The sequence below is a fragment of the Paramisgurnus dabryanus genome, chromosome 6 (genome assembly GCF_030506205.2).
Source record: "Paramisgurnus dabryanus chromosome 6, PD_genome_1.1, whole genome shotgun sequence".
Classification (NCBI taxonomy): domain Eukaryota; kingdom Metazoa; phylum Chordata; class Actinopteri; order Cypriniformes; family Cobitidae; genus Paramisgurnus; species Paramisgurnus dabryanus.
Genome location: NC_133342.1, coordinates 9654550 through 9673466, shown reverse-complemented (window position 1 = coordinate 9673466; position 18917 = coordinate 9654550). Strand labels below are relative to the sequence as shown.

Below are 18917 nucleotides of genomic sequence, written 5' to 3'. Positions count from 1 at the left end.
CCTATATGGGTACTTGCATGCAAGCACTTTTACGGTTCGTATACAGACATGCGGCACATGGCAAGTTGACCTTTCCATTGGTTTCTGTCTCTTCTGCTGTGTTTATTTCTCTTTTTCCATTCACTCCATTGCTGTCTGTTTTGATTTACACCACTGGGTTACCCTACACAACGATTGAAATCTTTATGCTCGCCGTTTCCATTTTCCGTTAAACTCTGTGACCCCGTGCACTCAAGTTCAGTTGGCTGGTCAGCATACGACTTCTGATTATACTGTATTGAATTTTCGTTTAATGCATATTTTCATAGAAAGTCATTTTAGATGAAACAATGATTGGCAGACACACTGCAGTACTGCACCCAATTGAAGACCCCTGTACTACATAGTATTTGGCGAATCTAGACCACCCAAAATATGCAGACTTTTTTTAGGTTTAGACTTGCGGCAACTGAAGCAGTTTCACCCTGACTGTGAATCAGCATTTGTACTACATACTGTATTATTGTTTATACTTGGCCTAACCCAGTATACAAACTCTCTATACTTGATCTAAAGCTAGGGCTACAATAGGGGTGTCACCGACTATGGATTTATATATTCGAATCAGAATTATAAAATCTTTCAATAGTTGACTGTTAGTCAAATCATCTATGTGTGTGTCTGTGCATGGGTTAGTAGGGGGACCAGACCAAGTAGTCAACAAGTGAGTAACTTTTATTTTCTTTCACAAGCAGCACACACAAACAACCAAATGATGAACAAAGACGAAACTGACGATGCATTTTAAAATGAAAGTCAAAGTGTATAAACATTCATTAAATGATTCCTCATAACATTTTAAAGCCACAATGTATAAAACATCACACAAAAATATAACAAAAACATTTTCGAAAACTAAACCTAAAAAATAACAAATGTAATCCTGCCTGGATCGCATATAATTTGTGATTGGTACTGTAAAAGATAAAAACTAATGCAAACTGTGCAAATCCTTAAATGATAATTAATTTATAACAAGAAAAATACTAAATTAATGATTTTATAGACACTTCACTTTATTATTTTGCACAGAAATACCTTGGCAATCTGCTGTTCTGATTCGTGCTGAATAGCGTTTTTTTCTTTGTTTCGTATTGTCAGACATTCAATTGTTTTTGTTTTGCATATGTTTGTCTGTTTCGTTTGTCTCTCGATTGTGTTTTTTTTACAAGTAATTTGCTTACTTTGACTTTGATCATCTCTGTATTTACTTAAGGTACAGAAACACCTGATGATTCTTATATCATTTGTTTCAGGAATCTATTTTCTATCATTTGAAAGTGAACACTGACCATAATATTAAATCACAAGAGAGACAATCGTGTAAGGCATATATTGGTTTTCAATTCGGTGCAGATATTTTTCGTTTCATCACCAAAATTTTAGGAACAGCTCACCTGTTTTGTAGCAAGATAACCCCCTTAATTTAGATATATTTTACAACTTATACTTGTCTTAAAAAATACTTTTTTTGATGTTTAGTTTGATGGACTCCTAAATATGCACGTTCAGCTAAATTGTACATGCCAGTAAGCGCAACATTGATACAACACAAAGCAATCCAAAATTCACAGACTTAAACTAGAAAATGCATTTCGGGACGAACTGCAAAAGTGTGCTTGCTCTGGTGCCGCCGATTTAGTTTGTGCATCCTCACATTGGAGTCCCAAGTTCATGTACAAAGTTTGGTTTCAATACGTAAAAGCGTTCCTGAGATATAAACTACTTCCTGTTTGGCGGCGTAAAATTTTAGGAAAAAAATTATTCTTTTGATGTTGTGCATCCTTACATTGGAGACCCAAATTCATGTACAAAGTTTGGTTTCAAAACGTGAAAGCGTTCCTGAGATATAAAATACTTCCTGTTTTGGCGGCGTCAACGCACATTTAGTTTGGGCTGTGACGGACAAACGCTTCCGAAAATCAAAAATCCTTCTAGTAACTTTTGTGAGGCTTGGTCCAAGGATTGTGTACGTTGAGTTTCGTGAAGTTTGGACAAAATTTGTGACCTGTGAAACTTTTTTAAGGTTTTCTGTTCTATCCTATAATATGGCGGACAAACGACATGGTTCTGTGACTTCATCTTCTCAAGCAACTTACACCGGTACTGCCCGAACATTTTAAAGTTTGAACGGTGTCTCTGTGTCAAACGGTCTAGTCGCTAGAGCTGGCCAAAAAAATCTACCCGGGAAAAATAATAAAAATAATAATAATAATAAAACTTAAGAAGAACAATAAGTGTGCTTTTGCAAGCACACTTAACTAGAATTTACCTTTATAATAAATAAAAAATTAAATCAAAATGAAGTCAAAAATCAAGTAAGGTGCAGAACAAATGTGTGCAAAATGGCTAAAGTGCAGGGGAAGAAAACTCAAGCCACATATAGTTAAATTACATAACCCTGAGTGATCTATAAATAAAATAAAAATAAAGAAATTATTAAAATAACAAAAAGGATATAGCCAGAATTGCCAACTTTGTAAGTTGACAATCTTATAAGATATCGATATAACCACAAAGATGATTGTGACTTTACCTAGAATTGTGATAAGAGGGGAAATCGGCCCAAATTCAGCCCGATTATCTGTGTGGCAGTCTTAACTCTATAACTTTGCAAACCTGTTACTCCATCTGCTTCATGATAGCTACAGAAAACTTTTAATAATGTAACTTACCAAGTTACCATTACTTTCTTAAGTGATCAAATTTTCCGTTTTTGCCCAGTAGATGATATATCAGGCAAATGTTTTAAAGAAAAATTGGATTGATTTCTCTGGATTGAACAAAAGTATAAGTTTAACATTTATTTTTAATTTTTCTTCTTGTTTGTCTCTTGCATGCATCCTCATTACTAGTTGTTTTAGTGATAAATTCATTTAGCAGACATTGCACATCCTTAAATTAGCTGTTACATGGTGAATTCATACTGAGACTATTTGGAGTCCAAACTTGTGGCTGCTTAGACAGAATGTTAAATGCTCTCTTATTTGTACGTCGCCTTGGATAAAAGCATCTGCTAAATAAATAAATATAAATTTAAACATTTGCTCTTACCATATCGAATAACCATACTGAATTATGGCCTCTATATCTTTCACACAATTTTGATTCACATGCCAACGCCCTAGATGCCTCCCGCAACATCATAGCATCTTTCGGCACACTCTGTTTTTTTACTTTTGGGAATGATAAAATGTAGTTTTGGTAAAACTGTGGTATGACACAGAATGTAGAGATCACTCCAGTCTGGTTGCCAGGTATAACTGAGATGCCCGTGAGACCTAAAGCAGACAAATGTCAACATTATGTTGTAGATGTTTGCTTAAGCCTCAGCTTTGTCCGATTACAAATTAAACAGCGAGATGTGATGCAAGAAGCCAAAGACATTTGTTTGACGCACATGAACAGAGACCAACAATTGAAACAAAGTGTGTAGAGAATGAGTCCCGTGTGCACACTCCATAATGTGTGTGTGTTTGTGTAGTCGCAGCTGTTGTGAGTGGGGGAGTTCTCTTGTTTTGCTGGTCTATTGTGACGGTATTGATGGAAGCCTCTACAGCTTATGGAGTGAAATTGAGAGATGTGATTCTCTGTGTGTGTGTGTGTGTGTGTGTGTGTATGTCTGTGTCTATGTGTGCGTGTGTGTGTTGCCTGGTCTCAGTTTCGGTCCAGTTGCTGCTGTTTCTCTCTCCACTAACATGCCTTCAGTCTGACATCAGTGGCCTTTCAGAGAGTGGCACCCTACAGTATGTGTTTAGTGTGTGTGTGTGTGTGTGTGTGTGTGTGTGTGTGTGTGTGTGTGTGTTCAGTGCATGTTTGTGTACTGTATACTGTACATTCTGTGTTTATGGGGTAAGTGTGTTGAGTGTGTGTATGTTGAGTTTGTGTATTAAGTGTTTGCGTGAGTGTGTGTGTTCAGTGTGTCTTTGTGTACTGTATGCATTCAGTGTTTTTGTGTGTTCAGTTTTTGCGTTTATGTGAGTGTGTATGTGTTTGTCAGTGTGCATTTTCAGTGTGTTTGTGTGTTCATTGTTTGTGTGCTGTGTGTGTTCAGTGTCTGTTTGTTTGTTCACCATGTGTTTGAGTGTGTCTTTGTTTACTGTATGCATTTAGTGTGTGTGTGTGTTCAGTGTCTGTTTTTGTTTTCCGTCAGTGTTTGTGTGTGTGTGTGTGTGTGTGTGTGCGTCCAGCTTGTGTTTGTGTACTGTATGGATTTAGTGTGTGTGTGTGTTCATTGCCTGTTGGTGTGTATAGTCAGTGTTTGTGTGTGTGTGTCCAGCTTGTGTTTGTTTGTGTACTGTATGCATTTATTGTGTTTGTGTGTTCAGTGTTTGCGTTTATGTGTGTTTAGTGTTTGTGTTTGTCAGTGTGCATGTTCAGTGTGCTTGTGTTCAGTCTTTGTGTGCTGTGTGTGTGTTCAGTGTGTGTTTGTTTACTGTATGCATTCAGTGTGTGTTTGTGTTTTCAATTGGTGTTTGTGTCCAGCTTGTGTTTGAATGTGGTCAGTTTGTGTTTTTGTACAGTATGCATTCAGTGTGTATGTGTGTTCAGTGTTTGTGTTTGTCAGTGTGCATTTTCAATGTGTTTGTGTGTTCAGTGTTTGTGTGCTGTGTGTTCAGTGTGTGTTTGTTTACTGTATGTGTTCAGTGTGTGTTTAGTCAGTGTTTGTGTGTGTGTCCAGCTTGTGTTTGAGTGTGATCAGTTTGTGTTCTGATGCATTCAGGGTATTTGTGTGTTCAGTGTTTGCATTTATGTGAGTGTGTTTGGCGTTTGCGTTTGTCAGTGTGCATGTTCAGTGTGTTTGTGTGTTCAGTGTTTGCATGAGTGTGTGTGTGTTCAATGTGTGTTTGTGTATTGTCCCAGCTAACAGAGAGAAGTTCTAAGCACGTTCTTTGAAAGTTCCCAATGTTCCCAAAAAAGTTTTCCCAACATAAAAAGTGTCCAGTTTTTTTAAGTTTAAAGAAAATTTTTTGGTTGTCTGAACGTTAAAGAAATGTTACATTCTACCATTTTCAAATGTTATGACAGTGTTATGCTTTAATGTTCACACAATGTTTAAAACAACAACGGTTTACCATATTTACTTTTTTGCTTATGTAAATGATAGAGAAACATTGCATTTTATTATTTTATATTATTTTATTTATTATAATATTATAAAACATTATTTCTATATGTGTGGTAAAAATATTGCCGTAGAAAACACAATTGACTTATTAGGTTTAAATGTTGATGTTTTGTTTTAAAGTCACCATTATGGTGATCAGTGTTTGTTTTAGTTGGACTCTAGATCCTCGGTTGCATTAACTGTGTGTGTATAAAACACATTTGTTGTGTTAATGTAAAGTTAATAGTGCTATTATGTGGTGGATGGTACATAATAGTTAAGATCATCATCTAATTAATTAATTAATTTACTCACTCATCAAAAATGTCTTATCTGTCAATAATGAGATCCAGCACTCTCACACAGCAGATTTTTAGAAACGTTGGACAAAAATGAACCGCTGTGTATTTGGGACGCACAAACATAACGAATCAGAGTAGGAATCACCATAATTGTGACTTTTTAAATGAAACAAAACATTAACATCTAAACCGAATTGTGTTTTCTACAGCAAAATTATTTACCAAACATTCAGAGATTATGTTTTATAACAGTTGCAAAATGACATGTGAGTGTCACGTGAGACATGACTAATTCATAGTTCACATTGCGATGGCTTTTCCCCGTTTCTGTATAAATTTATATTCAAACCCTAAGAAACCTGAACCATTGTTTTTAGTAAAAGTGTAGTAAGACTCAAATTATCATATATATTCAACAACTAAGGCAAATGAAAATGATATTCTTCAGAATGTAACTTTATTTCATGTTTCAACCACAGGTGATGATAGAGATCCTAAAGGTCACCTGATGCATCTTTAAACTTTACAGTGATGATTGTTTATCTGTTTCAGAAACTCATTCATAACTTTTCTCTCTTTTCAGATGCGTTTCAGTCTCTGTTGTCCTTCTCTCAGAGTCATCTGATCTCTCTGTTCGAGGGAGTTTACAAATCGCTCATGCCCTCCATATCCCCACACATTATGTGCCTCTTCACTGACCTTTCCCAATACCTCCAGGGCACCGGGAACGTATCAGTGGAAACCGCCGTCCAGTGTTTCTTTGACAGTCTTTTCCCATTGGTCCACACCCGTATTATCAATCCCGACATGGCGGAGAGCGTCAGCACGGGTGCTTCCGGTGACAGTCAACTCGGCGACTGTCTTCGCATGACAAGGCCGGACATTAACCCCTTTGGCCCCCACCCCCGGATGATGGCGGCCGAGTTGGTGAGCGCATTGCAAGCGGGTCGGGCGCTCAGCATAGCGTTCGCCGTGGGGTCAGAGGTAATGAACGTTACGGAGACGACGGAGCTGTCCAAAGAATGCGTGCGTGCGCTGTTGCGCATGAATTACTGCTCTCATTGCCAGGGACTCACCCTGATTCGGGCGTGCAGTGGCTACTGCCTCAACGTCATGCGCGGTTGCCTGGCCAGCCTCTCTGAGATCCACATGCCTTGGAGACAGTACGTAACCGTGCTGCAGGATCTCGCGCATATGGTCGCCGGAGAGCACAACTTGGAGCTCGCTTTGCTGAGGATCAAAGATTACGTTGAAGAAGCCATAATCCACGCTCAGACAGACGGGCTCAGGTTAACTGCTACAGTGGGTATACATGTTACAATAACAAGCTGTATTTTAATTACTTTGCTTAATTATGTGTAATTCTGCAATCAAAACTATAACTAACAATTACTTTGATAAGTAATTCATCTGACTCATTTGTCGATTAGTTGGATAGAAACTACATTTTTGCGAATTATAACCAAATAAAACCCTAAATCCAGGTAGTTACAGTAAATGTAAAAATGTGCCACCTTTTGAGTTTTACTAATATAATCTCAACATTTTAGAACACAATGTTTTTAATCAGTAAAATGTTTCAATATCAAATATTTAAATAAACAAATTAATTTTGAGGTGCACTCTTTAGGGACATTGCGGTGAGGAAAAATTTCTATTTTTGAACACGAGACAACCCCAGTGTTACCTATTACATCACAAATTTTACAAGAAAATATATTTATTATTATATCAACATCTATAGCGCCAATATTCGTTGACAACAAACCAATTATTATAATAAATTATTATCGGTTTTATAAATTTTTTATGTAGCCGGTGAGGAAAAAATTCTGTCTAATAAACATTTCACAACCCAGATGTTACAGATTACATCACACATTTTACAAAGAAAAGGTAATTGTCAATAACGTTCAGCATCTGTTGCATCAATATTCAATGACAATGAACTGGTTATGATAATCAATTAATATTGATTTTATGATTAATGTTGCAGACCTAATCCGATTTTCTGAAAATAAAAAAATGTAGTTTGATTTAGTTATTTAGTTTTATTAGTTTTATTAAAGACTGTATTGTGGAGTGGTAGTCTCAAAATAGCAGCTTGTGGAAATCAAGCGAGGACTCTCATTCCTCTGGTTCCACATTTCCAAACAAAGCATTGCTGTTATCTTTAGTCTTTCAGCGTGTGACTAAATGTTCGCAATTGACTCATTTTTCCAGATTTCTGTATGTATATCAGTCACTGACACACATACTTTGCTCTTAGCATTGAACTGTGTAGACCATTCATCACACCCATTCATTCACACTTCAAAGACCTTTATGGGTTTTAAAAGCCCCGGCAAATCAATCCCAGGTCACTTTATTTTAAAACTCTTAAATGTGACACTACATTAAACGTTGTGAATTAAAACAGCTGCCAGTGTTTAAAACATATTTTGTATTTTATATAAAACATATTTTGAAGCTTGAATATTTGTTTCTCTTTTCATCTTTAATTGATCTGATTGGCTAACCAGGTATGTGATGTCATGGATAGAGACTGATATACAGTAAATAGTTCAGCATCTGTACTGCTCGTGCTACAATGTATCATACCTGCCAACTCTCCCGTTTTTCCGAGGATTCTGCTATATTTTACCATTCTATCCCGCCATCCTCCCGTTTAAATAATTTCCTGTATCTCTTTAAAAAAAAAACATTGGCCATATTTGATATTTGCTACATCCACCTCCGGTAAAGGCGGCGGCAGTATATCTGTAACATATCACTCAAACGACCCCCGCCAATAAAACAAGAAGAAGAAAAGCTTTTCAAAGGGTGGAGGAAGACGAGCTGCGTTCAAAACTACTACAGCCGCCACATGCTTTAGCGCACACGTTCGCCCGTGTACACAAACTTGCACATTTGGATGTGCGGGCTGATGCATTTTTTATAACTCTGCATGTATTGTGCTTTACTGATGTGGGGGGTGTTAGGGTTCGGGAAATTTCCATTATTTTAAATCCCAGTGTTGACAGGTATGCAGTGTATATACAGTAGAATGTGTACTGTTCAGCATGAAGCAATATGAATGACGTATACTATATTCAGCGTATTTATGTAAATATATAAACATGCACACATGTATCTGCCTGAATATGACAGATTAGTTTGCCATAACGTTACTAATTTAGAAAACCTGTTAGACTCCAGACTGCGAATTCACTGCATTTGATTTACATTTATAAGAGGAAGAGAGGTGTTTAAATGCATTCTGGATGGGCCGAGGTGAAAAAAGGCTGGAAATAGTTTTTGGCAGACCACCTCTGCTCTCGCTCTTTTATTGCTGTGTGTAAATCTCCAGTGTTTTCTCTGAAACCACCTTCATCCTCAGTACAAACTCCATTACCCATAATGCCCTGCTCATACTCGTAGTGATTTTGCTTCTGATAATTTTGAATATTTTTTCTATCTCTTCATTCCAAACATCATAAAGAGTAGCCTCTGTAAATATGTGCATGTGTTATTAAAGGAATTACCCCAGTGGTTTGGTTTTCACTGGGATCCTTTCCCGAACCGACTGCGGTTGGCATGCGCTCCCGTCATGTGCTGCAGGAGAGGGCATGCTGTGTGTATGTGTGTGGGGGATCAGGTTTTAGGGGTCTGTCGAGACTCTGTAGGTGCTGACAACGCTGGCTGCCCTCGTGCATGTCTGAAAGGCTTCTGTTGACCAGTACAGTGTGACTGTAAGGAGGAGGCGAGTCGTTTTACATCTGTCTGTGTGTGCGCACTTTAAATCCATGAAGATCGGGTGTCGCGCACATGTACTATTGGGTTTAGTTGATGCTGGGCTGTGGTACCAGCTGAACTTGGATAATGATGTCTGTGTTGCGTGCAACCTGCATTCTTTTCATTGTTACAAATTCTGTCCTGTCACTGCTGGTTATACAATTAGAGAGCAATACTATCCTCCATTGTTTTCGGCTTTCCTTATTCGGTTATAAAGTCTTATATGGCTCCTTCATCAGCATAAAGTCTGTAAAACTTTACAATAAAATTAAGTTTGTGAACATTAGTTAAAGGGGACAGAGAATTAAAAACCATTTTTACCTTGTCTTTGTTGAATAATGGTAGTCTACCCGCATTCACGAACATACACAAAGTGCTAGACATGCTAAACATCTCAGTCTCATAGAAATTCCTCTTTTAGAAATGTTAGCCAGAAAACGGCCCAATCTGAAAAACTGATGCTTATGACATCACAGGCATCTCCCTGCCCCTCCACTTTAAAATAGTTGGCTACATTTTTTGAGTGGCAGCAAAGTCAGCCAATCAGTAATGAGATTGGAAGTTAAGCCAGTAGGGGTAGCCAAATAGGTGCAAAACCACTTGTTTAAAATCCCCCACCCTAATAGAGCTATCTGAGAGAGGTTTTTAGGAAGCTTCTAAGACATTACAGACCCAAACAAAAATTTTTTTGTCTACGTGTCACATCACAGAACAAGGATAAATACCCCGTTCAATCGTTCTATGTCACCTTTAAATATATTACTGCCGTTAAGATGAACAATAGACAGTACTTCTACATAGAGGTGTTCCCAGGTCCAAACCTGACCTGCATAAATCATTCTTTTTTTAAAGAAAGACCCAACCCGAGACAAACTCGAGAAAATTAAACCCGAGTCCAACCCGAACCAGAGGCAATTATTTATAACCGGACTGGACCTGAATGTAAACGGCACCAATGTGTGTGCAGTCTGCAGCCCCACATGCAGCAATCAGACAGAAAGGAACCTCGTTGGCCTTACATCCAATTTGACCCACTGCTTTATTTATTTTCAACTATTATCTGACGACGACACCAAGGTAACTGCTAAATTGTGCATTCAAAATTGATTGACAGGTCTGTCTCAACGAAAATTAATATCGCCAGTCACACAATGTCACAAACACTTTTGGCAAACAGAGGGGTGGGGGGGGGGGGGTTGGAAAAGGACTCGATGCACACCAAGGTTATTATAGTTTTGCTTTTTTAAATTAGTTTTTATTTTAGTATCGTTTTCAATTTTGCTTTAAATTTAAGTTTAGTTTTAGTTAGTTTCGTGAATGGTTTTGTTAGTTTTAGTTTAGTTTTTATTTTGCAAAAACATTTCTATTTAGTTTTTATTTTATTTAGTTTCAGTTATAGTTTTAGTAATTATAGTTTAGCAGCTAACAGCAGCTAGACTGTCTGACATATTTATCAGTTAACTGAGGCTGCTGTCAGCCTCAGCTAACCTCACATGCATGAAGCGCCATCTACAAGTAAAGACTCCTTAAAAGTTTGTAAACATTGCAACGTCTCCGGGTGGGCGGGGATTAGTTGGAGGCAAAAAGAGTCGTGGACGCAATGCTGACAAGCTAGCACATTTTAGGAGGGATTTATTAAACATAGATGCATAAGAAGGTTCGGAACTGTCCGAATATGTAAAGTTACTGACTCTGCGTGACAGCTATTTTTGTAAATTAACTCTGTAACAGTTAGTTCTTGTATCTTGTTCTCCTTGGAAATATTTAAACCAGGTTTAGGATATTTCCTACATATGAAGTATTTTCGGCTGGTTTGGGGAATTTTGTTAAGGATTGTTGTCTAATGTAACCTATCGCTGGGCTAACTATGATTAGCAATGGGGATTATTTTAAGAGATCATTCAAAGGATGGCACACACATCTATCGCTGTATGTTTGTTTAACATTTAAGCTAGCTTGTGCACTGACGGTTGACTTATCACCTATAAAACAGAAACGTTCTGATTTGTACTAGATAAGACCCACACACCAATACATATGGATAGATTATTTTACCTGATATGAAGTGTGCACTGCAAACACGAGCATTATTTGCGATCGTCTCCGTCCATTCAACCACAATTGTCGTCTTTATTTCTGTGAAGGAATGTCTGCCGGGGTCCGGTATAACTTTAGTTTTGAACGAAAAGTGCTGTTACTTTTATTTTGGCAGCCAAAAACACAAGACGGCGACATTTTAAAGTCAAAACCGCAAACTTTTAGCGCGCCTGCTATGAGTTTGTATGTTTTGCCTCCAGCTAGAGCAGTGACGTCACAGTGACGTACTGTAGGCGATTAAGGGGTCTATTATAAAGCCTGTTCAGATTTTCCGCCACGGGATGAGAGCTTATTAATTACGAAAACGAATACTTATTTTTGATAATTATTATTTTATTTCAGTTAGTTTTTAAATAACTGTTGCTCGTTTCGTTTAGTTTTAGTTTTTCATTTCTTATGAATTTTTAATTTTATTTCAGTTAACGAAAATGTTTTTTAGCTGATAGTTTTAGTCTTAGTTTCAGTTTTTGTTTACGAAAATAACCTTGATGCACACCAGTGTTGGGTAAGTTACTCAAAAAAAGTAATCCACTACAAATTACTAATTACTACTTTAAAATTGTAATTTGATTACATTACTGATTACTACATGCAAAAAGTAATCTAATTACTAATTACTTTACTTTTAAGTTACTTTGACAACATCAAATGTAAAAAACTACAAAGTGAAACTGTCAGAAACAAGGACAGATAAACCCAAACGCAGTGTTAATGTGAAAATGTTTCTTGTAACATTTGAAAATGATTACAGTGCATATTTGAATGCTTAAAGCTATTTTTGGTGTGATTTTGCCCCCTCCTAAAATTACTGGTCATACAGTGATCCAGAAATATTTGTAGCTTTTATTATAAGTTACAGATGTTTAACATTTCTCATTAAACATTCTACATTCATTAACATCTATCTATCTATCTATCTATCTATCTATCTATCTATCTATCTATCTATCTATCTATCTATCTATCTATCTATCTATCTATCTATCTATCTATCTATCTATCTATCTATCTATCTATCTATCTATCTATCTATCTATCTATCTATCTATTGTAGCAGTGTTTAAAATGATGTTCTTGGATGTTTATTACAACTCTGTTCTGTAAGGGTTAACGCTGAGTTTCTGTTCTCTTTGCCATGTATTCCCTGAAATGTGATTGGTTAGTGCAACGAGGGGAGGGTTTTTTTGTTTTTGTTTTGGGCTATGATGTTGTGCACGCTCTGGCGCGGGCGCGCGACTGGATGTGCGTGAGCATCGTCCTACGGGTGCTCTGTTAAAATAAAGCCAGCAGTTTAGTTAAACGAGTGTCTGTGCATTTCTCTTGAATGCTACACTATCTACATTCATTCGCGGTCGCGGAGACAGAAACTATAGTTTTAACACGTCGTCGCATTCGCGAGGGCTTTTTGGTCAAGTTAAAGAATGTTAATATTCATGTTAGTTCGTTAAATATAACAATTAAAAGTTGTTTTGGTAATTGTTTAAATAAACATATGATTACTTAATGCAGTGCACGCATTGAGCTCATGATAAAATAACATAGTTAAATAATGTTAACAAATAAAACCTTATTGTACATTAGTGATTTAAAAACACACCTGTACGACCGCTTCTAGCAGACCAGATGTCATCGCGCAAAGCCCACTCTGAAATGCCAAGGTTTTGGACATGTGTCTGTATTCCACTTGAAGGATCAACCACCGCTCACATAGCATCCATTTGCTTGCGTCTCAGACGAGTGAGTAAGCATATGCTCGTTAACTGACGCTGCGCGCATGCTCGCAGACGTTGCCGTGCAATGGCAAAACGTCATTTTAAAATACATTTTAATTAATTTTTCAACACTTAATTTGTAACGCTAGTAACGTAATTTTGTTGTCATTGGTAACTGTAATCAAATTACATACATTTAAAATGTAAAGCGTTACGTTACTGCGTTATCAGGAAAAGTAATTAAAGTACAGTAATGCGTTACACAGTAACGCGTTATACCCAACTCTGATGCACACACACAAGTTTGGGGTCGCCTTGGGTCTGTTCGTCAAAAACACATTTATATTAAATTACCCGAGACCCGATGCCGCTATAATTATACCTGACCCGTGTCCGAGGCACACATGAAACTTTTACACCCGAACCTGCTTGGGTCAGACCTCTGGTTTTCTGATATAAGTGGACCCGTGAAGACCTGTGTGTCTACAGCATTTATAAATCTTAGTTAATCTTGATTTCAATATTTACTAGTACATTTTAAATACACTGCACGAATGAGTGAACAATAAAAAGCTGTCATTGTATCATACCTATTTAGCCTGGGTGCCAGCTGAACATAGCCCCGCCCACAACATTTCATGTCAGGAAGTTCGGTCTGGTGTCGCTCCATTGTGGTGCTACTACGCACGACCGAAAGCTGATCTAACTTATCAAATTGTCAGGGAGGGCTTTATACGATGATGGACAGATGATCAACAGTAACGTAATCAACCACGTCACCAAAGAGTGCTTGTGTTGAATCTGTTTACAACAAAGATGGCTGACGCTGGAGAATTGAGATGTGAATATTCTGTCATCGAGTCTGTTCTAGAAGATATCGACAGTGCATTGATTTTAAAAGACGAACAGAGAAATGCGATCAACACATTTGTTGATTGATAGATGTTTTGGCCATCCCTCCTACCGGATTCGGCAAAGTTTAATTTATCAGCTGACTCCGATGGTCGCTAAGAAGATGGGACACAATAAAAATGGGCAACTCAGAGTGCACGACAATGTGCATATAATTAGCGGTCGTTGCCAGCTCCTTTTCGGAAGCACGTGAATGCAATTCATCAAACTTACAAATGGTAAGAGAGAGTCTGACTGTATGACTTAGTAAATAACTCATAATGTTGTGATATGAATTAAATGTTGTAAACAGTTGGTGTCGATGGTTGTTCGCTAACTCAGACTTAGTACAATCATAATGTTAGTCTCATTGTAGCAAAATAACTAGCAGTTCAGGTCAGACTGCAAAAGGACAGACGCCATTTCCACATACGTCACACTGATTGTAGATCATATAGATCCAACAAGATTTTTTTTGTGGATGGGGATTTCTCTAGTACAGTGGTTTGCGTGCTCCCGCTGAGAAATTGCAAAGAGGGGCACAGAACATCAATAAGAAGTTTATGGATATGGTCATAGATGTCCAAACCCTAAAACATGTGACGACTGAATATCCTCAGCTACATAATGAGCAGTAAAATAACATCTTCCATTCTCCTCATCTTATCTGTGTGAGGAAATGCTTTTAAAACTGACTGAATTTTATTTTTTTATTTATTTTTTGGCCCATTTTTGCCTTTATTTTATAGACAGTAATTACGAGGTGACAGGAAAGTACAGGGTGGAGAGAGGGGTATGGGAGCGGCAAAGGACCTCGAGCCGAGATTCGAACTCGGATCGCCGGAAGTGCGTCTGCACCATATGTCGGAGCACTGTCCACTACACTATCGGCTCCGACTTAAACTGACTGAATTAATTAATTAATTCTAAAAATTTATTTAAAAAGTACAAAACAAAATCTATTAAAAATCAGATGATAGATAGATAGATAGATAGATAGATAGATAGATAGATAGATAGATAGATAGATAGATAGATAGATAGATCCCTACATGCCGCTAAAATGTACACAGCGAACCATTTTTGATAAAATTGTCAGCCAAATGCTTAAATGTAAAATGATTTTGTGTGCTCTTTGCACTTGTTTTCATGTTTTTTTACTGACAGAAAAATCACATCAACTTGAAAGCAAAGAGAAAATACAGCTGTGCTTGAGCATATTTTATTTACTTGTCAGTAAGGTTAACACAAACTAGCAACTCAAAGCACTTTCTTGGAAGTGACTATCAGTATGTTTATGTAGAAAGTTTCCTCTAGGGTAAATTTTTCTAGCCAGCTAAATATCAGTGGACATTGAATAACTTTCTTAAGATTAATGTAAAGTGAGATGACAAGTTGGCCAACAAAACATCTGAGTGTGTCAGATATTATAATAAATTCGTCCCTTAGTGTGCATCCCTCTGCATCTTTTCTCTGAAATATCTTCTTATTTCCGGCCGTCTTGTGTAAACTTTGCTCTCTGTCTCATCAGATCTACATTTCACTCATTCCTTAGTGTTTTTGCGCTCTCTTTAAAATCCTTTTCTCTCCTCTCTTTCATTGGTTTTCTTGAGATTTGCAGCGCTGTTGAGTGTTGTATATTTCATGAGGGTTAAGGTCCATTAAAGCTGCTGTTGCTGGATGTGACACCACAATGTTATTTTTTAGCTGGAGATGAAAGAAGACTGTAGAGATGCAGTACTGAGGTCAAAGTTTACTGTGAACGTCTCACTCCTAGTGTCCTAACTGGCAGTCTTTAACCCGAGACTTTATGACAAAAACAGGACAATTTACTATAATAACTCATTATTTGTCATTCAACTTTAGCAGTTAATGTGCCATTTCCTCAAGGGTTTAACCAAGGACAGTCTTGCAGTCTTACACAGGAATTTTAATAGTGTGTTGTCCTTTCAGATTTTCCAAAGCCAGCGAGGTCATTTCACTGATTCATTCATTATATAAATAATTTAATGTCTGCCTAAAACAAACAGTGTTTTTCCCTATTGTGACATATATCCAAATTAATCGGCTTTGTAGGGCGGGACTTGATTTTATCCTTTGGGAATTCATTTGATCATTGGATGTTGAAGTCTGACCATTAGACAGTGAATTTAGCCACACCCTCGCTCCAAGATGGATGTTGTGCAAAGAATAGATCAGTTTGAGGGGGATTGAAGGTTAACGTTTGTGATTAAAGATTATACGAGCACCTGTTTTTTTAAAGAAATAATGATGTGACTTAATGTATTTATTATTTAATTAAAATTTTTATAACGAAGAATGAAATCCAACCAGACAAATTATATAGATGACTGATGAGTCGACTTTTTGTCTTTTTTAAAATATGTGTACATCCATATTCACACCCTAAGTGGGTCTTTTTCCTGATCCACTGCAGAAACAAATACTACAGTATTTGCTTTTCTGTCATTCCCTTCCTCCAAAGTGCTGAGTGTGCAGTCTTCGCCCTTTGGTCCCATATAATCATTCCTGTGAACAAATTTATGGATACAGGAAATCATTAAATGCATTCAGTGAATAGACTCGGGGTCCATTTGATATAAGTAATTAGAAGGAAATGAGAATGTGTCTAGAAGTGTTTGAATTATAAACATGGAAGGCGATATTTTAAGAATCCATAGATTATAGTGTTTACATTTGGAGCTAAGGAGTTTGATATTGGAATAACAGTTCTAGGAAAGAGTTAGTTCTGGGATTCTAGAAAAACTAGAAATCGGATCAGATGGGATTTATACTTTCACAGTTCTTCACTGACCCACTGCCTGAAAATCCCAAATGGCATTTATTAATGTAGGCTTTGTTAACGTATGGCATAAGATCAGCACTGTGGCAAACTTAAACATCCAAGAGAGAAACTAAACACCTATTTCCATATTTACCAGGAACCAAAACATTCAACACACATGGGCACACATACACACGCACGCAAAAGCGCACACACAGTTTTATTATTTCAGATATAAACACAGATAATACCATGAGGAAATGAGCATTTGCAGTTTGTGGGCCAGAATTAGGAAACTTTAAAACTATATCTTGCCAATCTACAATCTATTTATCATTTTAAGTATTCCATCAAGGTTGAAAATGTTTTTCACCACACTAAAAGTTACTAAACAAAAAGTTGATAACTACTAACTCATTTTGCTGTTTGCACAGTCAATGACAGAGATAGATGTGATTTCTCATGACACCAATTTCAATTACTTTTGTCATTAAGAAGCACCATTTATGCTGGGTATATCATCACTTACAGCAGTTTTGATAAATCGAAGCATGATTTTTTGGGGGGGACAGCAAATGTGAACGCATAATTGTATTGAATACAAACTGAAAGCACCCAAAATGAATGGAAAACCTGTGAAAAACTGTATTGGTACTAGCAGTGTTTGTTTCAACTGTGTTTATTTTGTTACCGAACGTTTGTTTAGTTTCGGCAATGTTTATTTTATTTTAACAGTGTTTACATTTTTTCAATGTTTATTTTGTTTCAGAGTGTTTGTTTGGTTTCAGCAGTGTTTACTTTGTTTCAGGAGTGTTTATTTGTCTCAGAAGTGTTTGTTTGCATTTTGCGGTGTTTAGCTTGTTCAAGAGTGTTTGTTTAACTTTATCTGTGTTTATTTTGTTTCAGGAGTGTTTGTTTAGTTTCAGAAGTGTTAATTTTGTTTCAGGAGTGTTTGTTTAGTTTCAGAAGTGTTTATTTTGTTTCAGGAGTGTTTGTATAGTTTCAGAAGTGTTGATTTGTTTCAGGAGTGTTTGTTTTAATTTTGCGGTGTTTAGCTTGTCTCAGGAGTGTTTATTTGGTTTCAGAAGTGTTTATTTTGTTTCAGGAGTGTTTGTTTAAATTTTGCGGTGTTTAGCTTGTTTCAGGAGTGTTTATTTGGTTTCAGAAGTGTTTATTATAATTCAGGGGTGTTTGTTTAGTATCTGACATTTATTTTATAAATTTGACATTTGTGGGGTTTAGCTTGTTTAACAGTGTTTCTTTGCATTTGCGGTGTTTATTATGTTTCAGGTGTTTATTTGGTTTCAGAAGTGTTTATGTTTCAGGAGTGGTTTTTGAGTTTTTCAGTGTTTAGCTTGTACAAGACTGTTTGTTTGGTTTCAGAATCGTTTTCTTTTTATTCAGGAGTGTTTGTTCGGTTTTAGCAGTGTTTGTTTGTTTCAGGAGTGTTTGTTTGCATATGCGGTGTTTAGCTTGTTTCAGGAGTGTTTGTTTGACTTTATCTGTGTTTATGTTGTTACAGGAGTGTTTGTTTAGTTTCAGCAGTGTTTATTTTGTTTCAGGAGTGTTTTTTGAGTTTAAGTGTTTGGCTTGTTCTAGAGTGTTTGTTTGGTTTCAGCAGTGTTTACTTTGTTTCAGGAGTGTTTATTTGGTTTTAGAAGTGTTTATTTGTTTCAGGAGTGTTTGTTTGAATTTTGCGGTGTTTGGCTTGTTTCAGGAGTGTTTGTTTGCATTTTGCTGTGTTTAGCTTGTTTCAGGAGTGTTTATTTGGTTTCAGAAGTGTTTATATTGTTTCAGGAGTGTTTGTTTGCATTTTGCTGTGTTTAGCTTGTTTCATGAGTGTTTACTTGGTTTCAGGGGTGTTTGTTTGGTTTCTGACATTTATTTAGTTTTTTTCTTTGTGTCAAGAGTCTTTTTTGAGTTTTTCAGTGTTTAGCTTGATTCAGGAGTGTTTGTTTGGTTTCAGAAGTGTTTATTTGTTTCAGGGCTGTTTGTTTGCATTTGGGGTGATTAGCTTGTTCAACAGTGTTTGTTTGACTTTATCTGTGTTTATTATGTTTCAGTTGTGTTTGTTTAGTTTCAGCAGTGTTTACTTTGTTTTGGGAGTTTTTGTTTTTCAGTGTTAAGCTAGTTCAAGAGTGTTTGTTTGGTTTCAGCAGTGTTTACTTTGTTTCAGGAGTGTTTGTTTGCATTTTGCTGTGTTTAGCTTG

General features: G+C 36.8%; 1 protein-coding gene across 2 annotated transcripts in view; it reads left to right on the top strand.

The window, feature by feature from the left end:
• gpc5c (glypican 5c) overlaps positions 1-18917 on the top strand; it is a 166770-nt gene that overhangs the window by 30014 nt on the left and 117839 nt on the right. For both annotated transcript variants that reach the window (XM_065262065.2, XM_065262064.2), the window contains exon 3: positions 6032-6750. In XM_065262065.2, coding sequence (XP_065118137.1) covers positions 6032-6750 — 719 coding nt within the window. The remainder of the gene's footprint in view (positions 1-6031; positions 6751-18917) is intronic.